This window comes from Engraulis encrasicolus, chromosome 17 (genome assembly GCF_034702125.1).
Source record: "Engraulis encrasicolus isolate BLACKSEA-1 chromosome 17, IST_EnEncr_1.0, whole genome shotgun sequence".
NCBI lineage: Eukaryota > Metazoa > Chordata > Actinopteri > Clupeiformes > Engraulidae > Engraulis > Engraulis encrasicolus.
In genome coordinates, this window is record NC_085873.1 from 30,292,158 (window position 1) to 30,306,499 (window position 14,342).

Genomic DNA, 14,342 nt, shown 5'->3' on the forward strand with positions numbered 1-14,342 from the left:
AATGTTGTGTTTAATGAGCTGTCAGTATAATAAGAACAGATATTAGCTTTACAGTAAATTAGACTAATGATTCTGATTTACCATGAAATTGTTTACATTGTTGAACTTTTTAGTCTTTTTATTTATTTATTTACTTATTTATTTATTTAATAGGATGCACTAGTCATTAAACTTGTGGCGGGGCTGTGGAAAGGTCAAATGCCAGGCTAGTGGAAAGGTCAAATATATATATATAAACTTTATTGAACAGACTCAGGGTCCAAATGTTAAAGATTGGTCTTGGATTCAGAAGGTGGCAGGATTGAATCCTTTATTGTCCACGACTTGAGCAAGGCACTTTACATTGGACTGTATCCTAACCAGGGACGGCAATAAATACCCCTCAACTAAAAACAAACAAAAAACAACTACAAGTCACTATGGACAAATGTGTAATGTAATGGGGGGGGGGGGGGGGGGGGGGGGGGGTGGAATACGACTATCAGTTCAAGAGACAGACTACACTGGTAGAATGGTGGATCTTCTCCATACAGTGTACAGTATCTGCTTGCCTGACCTGTAGTTTCGCACAGCTTTGTGAGCTCCACTACTAGGTCTGGGAGCATGTAGCAGGATTCTATTTCTCTAGTCAAAAAATAATCTGAGCATAAATTGCTTCAATATCAACAAATTCCTTCAAAAATGTTGTCTGTTGTTCTCTAAAGTGTCAATATAGTCTATAATATAATATGTCTTGTGACTCCTCAATGTCAGGTGCCATTGGTATTGAAGCAGTAAATGCTCCAATTATCTTTGACTGGAGAAATGGAATCCTGCAACCTGCTGCCAAACCTCTGTGTGTCTTTGAATTTCTAGTAGAGATGCACAGGATCCAAGATCCGGTTCTGGATCCGGCAGGATAATAGGGTTTTTCGCAGGATCTGGATCCGGCAGGATCTTAAGCAGTCAATCCGGTATCTGGCAGTTACCTAATCAGGATCTGGTGCATCTCTAGCGGAGGTTTTTCAGTCAGTCTTTCACAACCCCAATTGCTGCATGGCGTGAAAGAACTTTGGAAGCGGCCAGTGCAGGCAGTGTGGCAGTAAGCCAATGAGTCTAAAAAATAGTTTGAGCAAAACGTAATAAAAAGGGCCCATGCGTGCAAGTAGGCTATGTGTTTCAACCCTTTCGTAGGATCCGGTATCCGGTTCCGGATCCGGCAGGATCTTAAGCTGTGGATCCGGTATCCGGCAGGATCCTAAAAATCAGGATTCGGTGCATCTCTAATTTCTAGTAGACATTTTTCTTAATTGCACTGTACTTTGGTCATACTAGTAAACAATAGCTTATTACTTAATAAATATTCATGGAAAGATCAAATTTGGGAATAGGCAGCACTGTTGCAATGAGCAGCATAGTTTCAATACTTACTCTGGCTAAATCCTACATACCCTTTTTTTTAATGCAGAGATTCACAAAGACACTGGTCGCAGATATGAAATATTTTCCTTTGAAAGAACAAATTATATGGATGGACATGGATATAATGGAAAAATTACAGCTCACAGTCTCAGCTTTATTTACAAGAAATCATAAATAACATTTATAGAAAAGAGGACAAAACATCTCAGGTCAAGCAGTTGTATCAGGAAACAGTACACATGATATCCACAGAGACAGACAGGCACAAACAGAGCCTAATGACAGCCTATTCACTCTTTGCATGGTAGTGTATGATCAGTATTGTCACAGAACACACAGAGAGAGGGAGAGAGAGAGAGAGAGAGAGAGAGAGAGAGAGAGAGAGAGAGAGAGAGAGAGAGACGGGGGGGAGGGGGGGAGAGGGAGAGAGAGAGAGAGAGAGAGAGAGGGGGGGGGGGGGGGTGTGTCTATTTTTCCTTGAGTGTTTTCTTGGGAATAATATGGTGATTTCCAAATAGTTCTGGGGTCCATTTCTCGATTCTTGTCGTTGCTAACCATCTTAAAGCGATGGTTCGGAGTAGAATCACCCTAATGCCATTTGAACCGTGACACCCATCCACCTTTACACCCGAAGTGTTTTCTGCCGCAGACTTACATCAACAGAGTTGCCGTGTTATTCGATGTTTATTCCGGTTAGCTTGACTCAAGCGCATATGGATACTGGGCACCGTCTCCAAACTTTCCCCACAAAAATAACATGTCATGACACCAAACTTCTGCAGTAGCACAAATATGGTCTGTACTCACGAAACGAAGCATTTGGAAGTTTGGAAATAGTCCAGGAGTTTATTATTATCAACACAAGCCGAATAGCTTCTCTGCTGCTAAAGCTGCGCCAACGTTACTTCCGTCATCTAAGACAAGCATGTAAGAGTCCTCAACGAAGCTCATAATATGCACAATGAAAAGTGAATTCAGCATCAGTATTGATAACGAAAATCATTGTCTAATTGATAGTAGGTAAGATTTGAAATATCTTTTAAGTATTGCCTTGAAAATATAAGCCTTAATCACAATTCAGTGAAAACTTTTTTAACACTCTCGTCTGGAAGTTTGTTGAAGACTTTTACGGGCTTGTCTCATATGACGGAAGTAACGTTGGCACAGCTTTAGCAGCAGAGAAGCTATTCAGCTTGTGTTGATAATACTAAACTCCTGGACTATTTCCAAACTTCCAAATGCTTCGTTTCGTGAGTACAGACCATATTTGTGCTACTGCAGAAGTTTGGTGTAATGACATGTTATTTTTGTGGGGAAAGTTTGGAGACGGTGCCCAGTATCCATATGCGCTTGAGTCAAGCTAACCGGAATAAACATCGAATAACACGGCAACTCTGTTGATGTAAGTCTGCGGCAGAAAACACTTCGGGTGTAAAGGTGGATGGGTGTCACGGTTCAAATGGCATTAGGGTGATTCTACTCCGAACCATCGCTTTAAGAGCGTCTTAAGACCGTCTCAAGACGTAACACCATTCCATTGGATTAAGTGGTGAGCACCACTGTCGAGAGAGAGTTGAGTCGCTCTTACGAAGGACATTGCTACCGTCGTTAGCAAAGACGCTTTCGAGATACAGACCCCTGTGTAGCAAGATCAGTCACTCTGTAAAATAAACAAGAGGGTGCAGTTCAGTTTAATGCATATATAAGGTGGGGTTAGTTACAGATGTTGAATGTGCACTGTAAAATGTAAAAGTCCCTCGAATCACCATTTGTTGCCACCAGGGCTGCTGACAGCTTTGGCTGGGCCCGGGACAAAGTCACCTGAGAAAGCCCCCCCCCTACCCAATATATTCAATGCAATGATAACCCAATTCTGGGCCCCCCTTCTCCCTGGGCCCAGGACAACTGACCCCTTTGCCACCCCTGTTGGCTTCCCTGGTTCCCTGTGGGGGAACCCCTAATAAGGTTCTCTGATGAACTTATGGGTGATTGGAAAAAACAAACCCCACGATTTTCTCAAGTGTTCATCAGAGAACCTATATAGAGGTTCCTCCACATGCGGGAAATTGGACTACCCTTAAAGGTTCTTTTAGGAACCCCCTGATTGCCATTGTGAAAGAAGAACTCCTTCTCTGAGGAACCAGGGGAACTCAAAGGTTCTTAAAATTTAGTAAGAACCTTTGAGTTCCCCCAGGAACCATCTGAGGGTTCTTTGAGGAACCTGCAAATAACAGTGTTACACTATTTAAAAAAACAAAAAAAACAAATGTGGTAGATGTGCACTTACATCTAGATCATCGAACAGGTCGTCCATGGCGGGTGGCGCCCCTTTCTTATTGAGGTCACTCAACATCTGTGGTCAAGACAAAGGGCAAGTGTTACGCTTTCTAAAATCAACTTTTGTACTTCTTGAAGCCAAATTTGACACCTTATATCCGACATCTTATATAGGCAACAGTATCTCCTCGACACACTTTAAATTGTCATATGTACTTCTTGAAGCCAAATTTGGCACCTTATATCAGACTTCTTATAGAGCTCTTCAGTAACGCGGAAGCATGTAGTAGACTGTAGTCTTTCATGTTAGTATTTAAGGACATCCTGGTTCGTATCGGCTTCCGGCCTCCCATTGGGAATGATTAGGGGCCAGTTTCAAATAAGCTCCGAGTGCAAGCACGCGCTTAGCGAACCCCCGCAAGCTGTCGAGGGTGTTAAAAATAGGCTGTAGGTATGACATGGTTGATCATTTTGTGTCAAACTTCGACATAAATACGATGTTGCGTCCATATGCTAAAAACGGAAACTTTTGGCGACTACAGAAGCGGCGCCTGTATCTAACGTCATGTACGTGCGGAGGGTTGTACCCATGGCAACCAAAGGAAAGTATGTAGTTCGGAAGTTTAAATGATCAGAAAGGGGTTAGCAATATTGAATTAAAATCGTCATGATTTAACATGTGAATACACCAACATGATGATACGATCCGTTCCACTAATGAGAAAGGGATGCGGGGACACGCTAATGTTCGTTGTTGGCGTGCAACTTATATTTTTGCCAAACCTGAATCTCTATGGCGTGTTGCAATGTAAAAAAATCGCCATAGAACCCGAACGCCAACTTCCGCATACAAGTTGACGTCAACGCTGAAGAGCTCTATATACAGTATCTCCTCAACACACTTTGTCATGCTATACCTATACTGTATGTACTGTATCCTTCATACATTCTGTTATGAATTCAAATGTGGCTGAGATGAGTAGAGTTGTCCTGCACAGCATAACTCTAACACATGGCCCTCTGGGGTATCAAACTGAGGTTCTGACCGACCGACCAACCAACTGCACACCAAAACAGTGATCAGAACTACCAGTTTGGTGCTGCTGCGGTGCAGCGCGTTGAAACACCGACCATACCACATGCGGCCGACCCGGATCCGAGTCTGGCCTGGGTCATTTCCCAACCCTACCCCGTATCTCTCTCCTTCTTACTTCCTGTCATCTCTTCAGCTGTCCTATCTAAACAAAGGCTGAAACCCCCCCCAAAAAAACAGTTTAATGAGGCAGAACTAGGCCTATTTTGAATCACTATATTACGGCCTAAGTCCCGGGTCTGGGTTCAAGTATCAGTGGGGCAACTGTACTTCCCTTCCCTACAGAATACGGCAGCCCCATAATGCACAGCGTTCCGTCAGTGGAACATTGTAATAGTCATTGAAATCTTAACTACCACTACTACACTACTATGACAGTGCACAGGACCTTTAGTAATGCACTATGACTTGGTCATTGCCATTCTCGTTACAGCAGATTTATAAAGCCATGTCTTAATGGGTTAAGGATATATACAAGTTGCATGATGAAAATATAACATTTTTTTAACAGATACAAGGTGTCAGATACACAGAGATGTATAAAATAGAAGTCAAAGTACTCATACTGATGTAACCAACATGATTTTACATAAACACGCTTATTCCACGGTACCTAATGAGGTACAGATAAACTGTGAGAGTAGATGTATCTCTGCAGATACAGTATGCACATATGTCATGTATGTGGGTCAAAGACGTGCAAAATGGCATTGTCATTCAGTGTAACGGATGACTTCTGCTGACTGTAACTGTAAAAAAATGACTCTTTTTATTTATTTATTGTTACAGGGAATTCATGAAAGCCTCGGCTGTCATCCATTAACTTGAAACAATTTAAAAATCATGTTTTTTTGCAGTTACAGTCGACGGAAGGTGTCCGTAACACTGAATGACAAAGACGTCTTTGACCCACATACACACTACAATATATTACAATTATTAAAATTAACTTTTTTCATCACCAGCCAAAATGGCTAGTAGATGCTAATCTTATTAGCCAAACATACACTCACTAATGCAGTGTTTCCCAACCAGGGGTACGTGTACCACTAGGGGTACGCGAGCACACTGCAGGGGGTACTTGGAACATTTTTATTATTATAACAAATGTATGGAGCAGTCACATCAGGACAGATAAAGCAATATAGAACATGAAAAAGGGAGTACTCATGGAACAACTAAGAGGCGTAAGGGGTACGCAAGACAAAAAAGGTTGGGAAACACTGCACTAATGGGTCAAAGGGGCTGGTAAGTCTTTTCTACCAGCCAAACTGAAATTTCACCAGCATTTGGCTGGTTGGCTGGTGTTAATTTAGAGTCCTGATTACAATCAACCAGAGTAATTCAGTCCTTACTTCTGCGTAGTGCTGAAACTCCTCCTTGCCATCGTCCTCCTCATTGGCCCAGTCCCTCCAGTTGTCAAAGTCCACTGCCAACCAGCTGGGCTGTAACAACATGTAAGGCAAATGTGGAATATTGGGATTATTCACATACTGTTCCTACTTTAAATGAAATCACTGTAACGTCTGATTTGAATTTAGTCACCCTCCTTACACAAGAATTCCCTGTCCAGAGATAATCCCTGTCTGTTCTTACGATTTTTCCAACACATAAGGGATCAATAGCAGACAAACCCATCTCCCTAAAACTCAAATGATTTTGTTTGTTTGCCTACTTATTTACTGATCTTGGGATATTGGTGTGTTACTGTACGTAGGTGATAAATTCAAAACAGAATACCATATTAGACCTCTGTGTGCAGATGGGGTAATACCTAAAAGATAAGCCATATCTTTCAGCAGTTTAAGCATTATGAATGGATTTTGATGAAATTTTGTGGAGTTGTTGGAAATGACAAAAGGAAGTGATTACATTTTGGTTATAATTTGTATTATGGGCATATTATGGATATATTATGGTGTATTATGGATTCCACAGTGCATAGAATAGATGCTATGCCATCAGTGGCCCCATGACCTTGGCATAGATTTGCACTCTCTGAGTGCTTCTAGTTTACATTATGAAGTACATTCAACAATATTAAAGTCATGTGTAGAAGATGTATGAAATATGAGATATGAAAATCTGAGGGCTGGAAATACCTCCATCCCCATTACAAATCACACCCTGAAGTTACGTCATGCAACGAAAAAACCCACTACAGAAATACTTTAATTGCATTACTAATAATGATTTCTTGGACAAAGAACATGCAGAAAATACTGTAGCCAAATGTTGAACATGCATCATGTTGAAAATTAATACTCAGTGTTAATTTTGTCATCCATTTTTCTATTTTGTCTTAGTCTTAGTCTTGTGTCAAAGAAAGTTTTAGTCTAGTTTTAGTCTTAACATTTTAGTCTTTAGTTTAAGTCACAATACAATAAAACATAGAGCCTTTAGTAGGACTGGGACTGAGCTATTGCCATTCTGGTAATAGCAAATTTATAACACTGAGTCTTAAAAGGACACTATGTAGAATTATGTGCCAATGTCATGCCTGTCTCTAAATCTAACCTAGCTAAACTTTCGGTGAGAATGATTTTAATCCCACTGTGCCAGCAGTCAATAGTGCATAGAAATGTGAATATGTCGCTGGTGCTATGTATTCATAAAGGAATTTTTTGTTTTGTTTGAGAAGCTTCTCCCCCAATATTCAGGGTCAGTCTGCTAAAAATTACATTCAGGATTTTCTGACAGTGGGGTGCGAAAGTGGTCCAGAGCATTAATTTAATGACGCAAATAAGTGTCGGTGGATGGATTCAGCTGTCATTTTTTTTTATCCCATAGTGTCCCTTTAAAGGTTGATTACCAATTAGCAATTAATTCATAGGCTTTAGTTGTGGTTGTACCAATTTATGTCTGAGCCCCCAAAAAAGTCAACGTCTTAATCGTTTATAGTCTTTCACAAATCATTTTTGTTAGTCAGAATTTAGTTGACTAAAAGTTAGCTCTTAGTCTTAGTCGCTTTTAGTCTTTCACAAATCATTTTTGTTTAGTCATTATTTAGTCGACTAAAAGTCCTCAACATTTTAGTCTCGTTTTAGTCTTTCACAGATCATTTTTGTTAGTCAGAATTTAGTCGATTAAACTCTCAAAGGGTTAGTCGACTAATATATTTAGTCTTAGTCTAGTCGACAAAATTAACACTGCTCCCAATGATATAGACATTGAATTGTCATTGGCCTATGCATGTGTCCTGTGGATTTGCAATAGTGCTTTGTCTGGAGGGCAATGAGGTGCATGTGGATGTGTACACACACACACTCTTACACACACACACGCACACGCACACGCACACGCACACATGCGCGCATACGCACACACGCGCACGCACACACACACACACACACACACACACACACACACACACACACACACACACACACACACACACACACACACACACACACACACACACACACACACACACACACACACACACACACACACACACACACACACACGCACACACACACAGCTATGACAGGCACCAGGCAGCAGTCTGGTGCCTGCCAGCATGAGTGCCTCCTCTAAGTCAGACTTGGATGCACAGCCACAGTTTCAGCATAGCAGCAGAGGAGATTTATAAGCACATTCTGTAATGCATTCTGGTCTAGCACGTACACAAGAGCTTAACAAAACAAAAACAAAAAAACTTGGGGTGTCATTAAGTTCAACCAAAGCTTTGCTAACAGGGTATTTGAACAGACCAAATAGCTACATAACTATAAAAGTACCTGGTAGGTCTCAGAGTCTCAGTTTAATACTTAATTTTGCTGACAGTAATATTGTAATTCTGTGGGCTATGGTGCCCCCAAAGACATTTGGCGCCCTAGGCGATCGCCGAGTCTGCCTATGCCTAGCACCAGCCCTGGATGATGGAATTATTTGTGAGTTTTCATTAACCTTATCTCTCATTTATTCATCAGTGGCTATAATTTTGCAGTTCATTACTGTCCACCTTTGTTACACAATCATGATATGGTGAGACAGACAGACAGACAGAGATACAGACAGATACAGTATTTACTGCTGAATAGTGGTGAGCTGGTGTAATGGATCATCGTGACCAACCTTGCTTGGCATTGTCTTTGGTGAGGCAGGGCCAGGCTACACCACGAGTAATGTAGTGTAATGCATCTAATGGCTCATGTAATTACTTTTGAAAAAGGTAGGTCTGCACACTGCCGATCAGCTCCAAAAATAAATGTTATTATTTAAAAAGCAACGTTTCGATCACGCTGGATCTTCATCAGGCATATGGGTAACGGGAAGAAGCAGTGACTAATATCACATGACCATTCACTGCTACCAATTCAAGTCACTGCTTCTTCCTGTTACCCATATGCCTGATGAAGATCCAGCGTGATTGAAACGTTGCTTTTTAAATAATAACATTTATTTTTGGAGCTGATCGGCAGTGTGCAGACCTACCTTTTTCAACAGTCTGACTTTTTTGTCTGGCACCTGCAACAAATGTTTTTGGATGTGCGCACCCTACCCAAAACTACTCATGTAATTACTTCGGCATTATCTTTGGTGAGATGGGGCCGGGCTGCATCAGGAGCAGGGCCGGCCCGAGGCATAAGCGAACTATGCGATGGCTTAGGGCCACCAAGCCACAAGGGGCCCCTCGTGAGCAGCAAAGTTCCAGGAAGAAATAAACTCTACACCATTTTCCCTATATATTTCTTTCTATATATTTCTTTCTTACAGACAGCCTACCTATGTCCTCCTTAGTACCCCTCACTTGTGCAAGTAAATGAAGCTTATATGAAGAATCTGATGCTGAGTATGTGGTATGTGGAGGCCCGGATGAAATTGTCCTTGGAGCCCCATAATCAGGAGTAATGTAATGTAATGTCATGTCATGTCATGTCATGTACTGTAACAGTAACTTTTTTAAAGGATCATTTTATTACCTTGTCATTGTCTTTGGTGAGACGGGCCCACTCCACACCAGGTCTAAATGTAATGTAATGTGATGTAATGTAATGTAATGTGATGTAATGTAATGTAATGTAAAGTAATGTAATGTAAAGTAATGCAATGTGATGTGATATAATGTCTCATGCACTTACCTTGGTATTATCTTTGGTGAGACAGGGCCACTCCACACCAGACCTAAATGTAAGTAATGTAATGTAATGTGATGTAATGTGATGTAATGTAATGGCTCATGTAATTACCCCGGCGTTGTCTTTGGTGAGACGGGCCCACTCCACACCAGGTCTAAATGTAATGTAATGTGATGTAATGTAATGTAATGCAATGTGATGTAATGTAATGGCTCATGTAATTACCCTGGCGTTGTCTTTGGTGAGACGGGGCCAGGCCACACCAGGTCTAAATGTAATGTAATGTAATGTAATGTAATGCAATGTGATGTGATATAATGTCTCATGCACTTACCTTGTCATTGTCTTTGGTGAGACGGGCCCACTCCACACCAGGTCTAAATGTAATGTAATGTGATGTAATGTAATGTAATGCAATTTGATGTAATGTAATGGCTCATGTAATTACCCTGGCGTTGTCTTTGGTGAGACGGGGCCAGGCCACGTCAGGTGTCTTCTTCCTCAGGAGCAGGTTGACAGTGCGGTCATACGGCCTCTCTCTCGAGTCCTGTTGGCACATCAGCCATTTTAAAATGCATTATTATTGCTGTTGCTGTTGTGGTGGTTATCATATTAGACACAGTGTACTTTTTTTACCATATCTGTGTCAATTCGTGGTCAGAGTGAGGAAGGTTAACACCTGTCTAACGTGGATGGAGGGGTTACACACTCCTTTTGGATTGATTTATACATGTTTTGCAAACCAAAATAAATGTTAACAAATAAACACTATGAAAAATATGAATAAATGGCAATGCAAATAAACAATCAATAAAAACACATGTAAATGCATTCAGTAGAAAATATTTAATTATTTTGTGCTGTATATTGTACTGATGGTCTTTGTCACTGTCCAATGAGCTTACACACTGCTACTTTCTGCTTATTTTTGGTTAAATACTATGTGATGTTAAAATGTATAAACATTTTGCTAATAACCGTAGCCTCTTACTGCAGACGGGCCTGTCAACGGGCCTATTCACACTTTGCTGAAAACATTCACCTCATCAACACAATGTTTGCTATGACAATGCAGAGAGTCTTAGAGGGCGTTTAGATTCAATAGTTTCACCATGTCATCATCTCAACGTTGTGAAAACGATTTGTGTGCACACACTCAAAGCTTACCCTGTCTGCACTGAGCTGTTAATTAATTAATTTACTGATTAAGACTTGGCCATTAGCATTTTGGTGACAATAAGGTTATAGCAAAGGCTCTGCGCTAAGGGGTTCATGTCTTTATGTGTATGCCATTATAATATGGCTGCCTGTCTTGCTGTGCTCATTAGGGCAGTCATGGGTAAGCGGTTAGGGTGTCAGACTTGTCGCCCAAAGGTTGCCGGTTCGACTCCCGACCCGACAGGTTGGTGGGGGGAGTATTTAACCAGTGCTCTCCCCCATCCTCCTCCACGACGGAGGTACCCTGAGCATGGTACCCTGAGCACGTCCCGCCGCACTGCTCCCTTGGGGCGCCATTGAGGGCTGCCCCCTTGGGGCGCAACTACAGTATATGCGATGTATGCGTTGCAGGGGGGGTGCCAGAGAGAGGGGGGACGCCAAAGAGAGGGCGTTGAAAGGCACCAAATAATCATTAAGTGTTGTTTTTTGGGGGGGGGGCACCAATATAGTTCTTGCATACTCCCCCAGAAATGAGTAGTTGCGCCCACGGGTGAGGCATAAATGCCATTTCGTTGTGTGCAGTGTTCTATGGAGTGCTGTGTCACAATGACAATGGAAGTTGGAGTTTACCAATGGGCTTTCACTCATTATTATGAGTATTATGTGTAAACTAGACTTGATACCTTAATTTCCCCTTGGGAACCAATGAAATAACTGTAAAAATAAAAATCATGTGTCAAGTGATGATGTGATTCTTCTTACATGTTTCATGATCTTGTCATAGAAGTAGATTTCATTGTAGATGGTATTGTTGTCAACATCTTTACAGCTGCAGGGAAAGCACATATAGTTACACTTTCAACATCAGCATAACAACTACGTTAGGTAACCGACACACACACACACACACACACACACACACACACACACACACACACACACACACACACACACACACACACACACACACACACACACACACACACACACACACACACACACACGTGAAAACGTATGTTATTGTCCCGGAGATAGCACCACCTTATGTAAGCCTATGTAATGCATAACCATTCACAAAGCAACTAAATCCACATAGCTTCCTCACAATTATCACACAATGTACAAGGATACAAGGATACATGGACACAAGGAGTAAAATAATGAAAAGTATTTGCTGGGTATCGCAGCCATGTTTCTGTATCGATTCGATTTTGATTCTTAGGGCTTTGAATTGATAAATCACGATTCAATTTGATTTGATTCGATTCATTCCAAATCGATTCACTCCGTTCCCTTCTTGGTGCCAGGATTTCCCCCAAAAGATGCTGTTGCCTATTTTTATATAAAAATGTCAAAGGGCTGTGGCTTGACAGTGTTAAAAGATTGCTAATTTGTAATAAGTAGGCCTAGGCCTAATTGACTAATACCTATACTGGGTATTTTCCATAGACCTATATTAAACAAAAAGAACAAAAAGAAAAAGAACCAAAGAAATCGAATTTGTGCCCTGTGAATCGATTATGTGAATTTCGATTCGATTCAATCGATTATCGATTAACTCGATTATTTTACCCAGCTCTAGACATGCAGTGAAATTAGAGTTATCTTCCTGTAAAGCTCATAGGTGTGTGTGTTTGTGTGTGTGTGTGTGCGTGCGTGCGTGCGTGCATCTGTCTGTCTGTCTGTCTGTCTGTCTGTCTGTCTGTCTGTCTGTCTGTGTGTGTGTGTGTGTGTGTGTGTGTGTGTGTGTGTGTGTGTGTGTGTGTGTGTGTGTCTGTCTGTCTGTCTGTCTGTCTGTCTGTCTGTCTGTTTGTCTGTCTGTGTGTGTTAAAGTGCAATGTTTAAGGAAGGTTATTTGTTTGAATCTTTAGTAATTCCATAAAGGCCTACTGAAGTGTTGGTCAGAAAAAACAGCTGTAGTGCCGAATAATACTGTATTGCAGGGTTATGCCAAATGATAAAGAGCAGTACGATGATGACATATGTGGTGAGTGTAGATTCGTAACTCACAGTAAAACAACTTTGTCTTCAGTGATTTCACAACGAACGTCCCGCGGTTGTTGAATGCTGAAGTTGCACGTGACATACTTCTTACGGTCGAACCAGACACACCGGGCAGGTATGCTGCGAAGGTTAAAAAAAAGCATTTTGAAATGGAATGTAGCCTATCGCTGTCTCTGTATCAAGACAATAATGATAGTGTCCCTTCTAGGAGTGGAACACCTTACTGTTTCCAGAAAAAAATGTTTACTTCCATATAATACAGTACCACATTACACAGTCTTTAAGCTTCAATTCTGGTAACAACAAACTTATTACAGGGGCTCTGTCTTGAACGGAGGTGTATAAAGTGAAAATAGACATAGGCCTACCTACAGTGGATCTACCTCATTATATGTATAAACATGTATAAACTAAGATAATGTAGGCCTGCTAGTGTTGAAATGACTTCAGTATGAGTACTTTACTTTATCTCTGGTCTTAAAGCATTCAACTGCTTGTATGTTTATTATGTAACACAAAAAAAGACTTCAGATTTTGCTAAAAAAGCAATTCAACGCAATCTTGTTAAGTTACATAGGCAAACATGTCAGCATGTTTTCACAAACGACCATGTGCACAACGTGCCGCTCACACACTAGTGTGCCAGAGGACTTCCTCGACAAAAACACCCCATATACTTACCCATCATCCGGCCGCACAATCGGTGGCAAAACCACTGGCACCACGGGGGGAGGTATCTTAATCTTAGACTTAGACATGCCAGCTGAACGTCAGGTAACAACAGAATCTGTTGACTTGGTTGCTTATGTATGTTATTATCCCTTCAATGCTGCTATTTCGAAGGTCTTACACCCAACCACAGGTCTGGTGTGAGAGGGCACTGGACACAGAAAAAGACTTTACGCTGTGGCCTGGGGTGTAGTGCTATTTTTAGGTGGGGGGTAGTAGTATCAGCTGCTGCCTGACTGAATGTCTGTCTCACCACCCCCCTCATGTGCCTTCCCTATATGGGGCCACCAACCATGACTAGAACCCTCGGGAAGACTAGCATTTTCTACAGAGATTGGGAGGACAGGCACTTAACAGACCACATGCACGCACGGCACGGCACGGCATGCACACGCGCGCACACACACACACACACATTCACACACACACACACACACACACACACACACACACACACACACACACACACACACACACACACACACACACACACACACACACACACACACACACACACACACACCTCATCCCAAAATCAGCCCCTCCTCACCTCTCCGGATTGGAAGGAGGAAACGTCTAGAAATAGCGGGCAATCACTG

General features: G+C 41.6%; 1 protein-coding gene across 1 annotated transcript; it reads right to left on the reverse strand.

The window, feature by feature from the left end:
- Positions 1 to 1,857: 1,857 nt before the first annotated feature.
- Positions 1,858 to 13,916, reverse strand: ptges3l (prostaglandin E synthase 3 like). Its single transcript, XM_063221293.1, has 8 exons — positions 13,696 to 13,916; positions 13,021 to 13,134; positions 11,773 to 11,839; positions 10,301 to 10,399; positions 6,127 to 6,216; positions 3,689 to 3,754; positions 3,040 to 3,061; positions 1,858 to 1,921 (listed from the first exon to the last, which is right to left on the reverse strand). The coding sequence occupies exons 1-7, from the start codon at positions 13,770 to 13,772 to the stop codon at positions 3,053 to 3,055; spliced, it is 522 nt and encodes a 173-aa protein (XP_063077363.1). The 5' UTR covers positions 13,773 to 13,916; the 3' UTR covers positions 1,858 to 1,921; positions 3,040 to 3,052.
- Positions 13,917 to 14,342: the final 426 nt, after the last annotated feature.

Bases quoted from the DNA above. Each gene is read 5' to 3' on its own strand.
- ptges3l (XM_063221293.1), bottom strand. From the start codon at position 13,772: ATGTCTAAGTCTAAGATTAAGATACCTCCCCCCGTGGTGCCAGTGGTT. The intron at 11,840-13,020 runs GTGAGTTACGAA...CTTTCCCTGCAG, and splicing joins GAAGACAAAGTTGTTTTACT to CTGTAAAGATGTTGACAACA. The intron at 3,755-6,126 runs GTAAGGACTGAA...TCTTGACCACAG, and splicing joins AGTTTCAGCACTACGCAGAA to ATGTTGAGTGACCTCAATAA.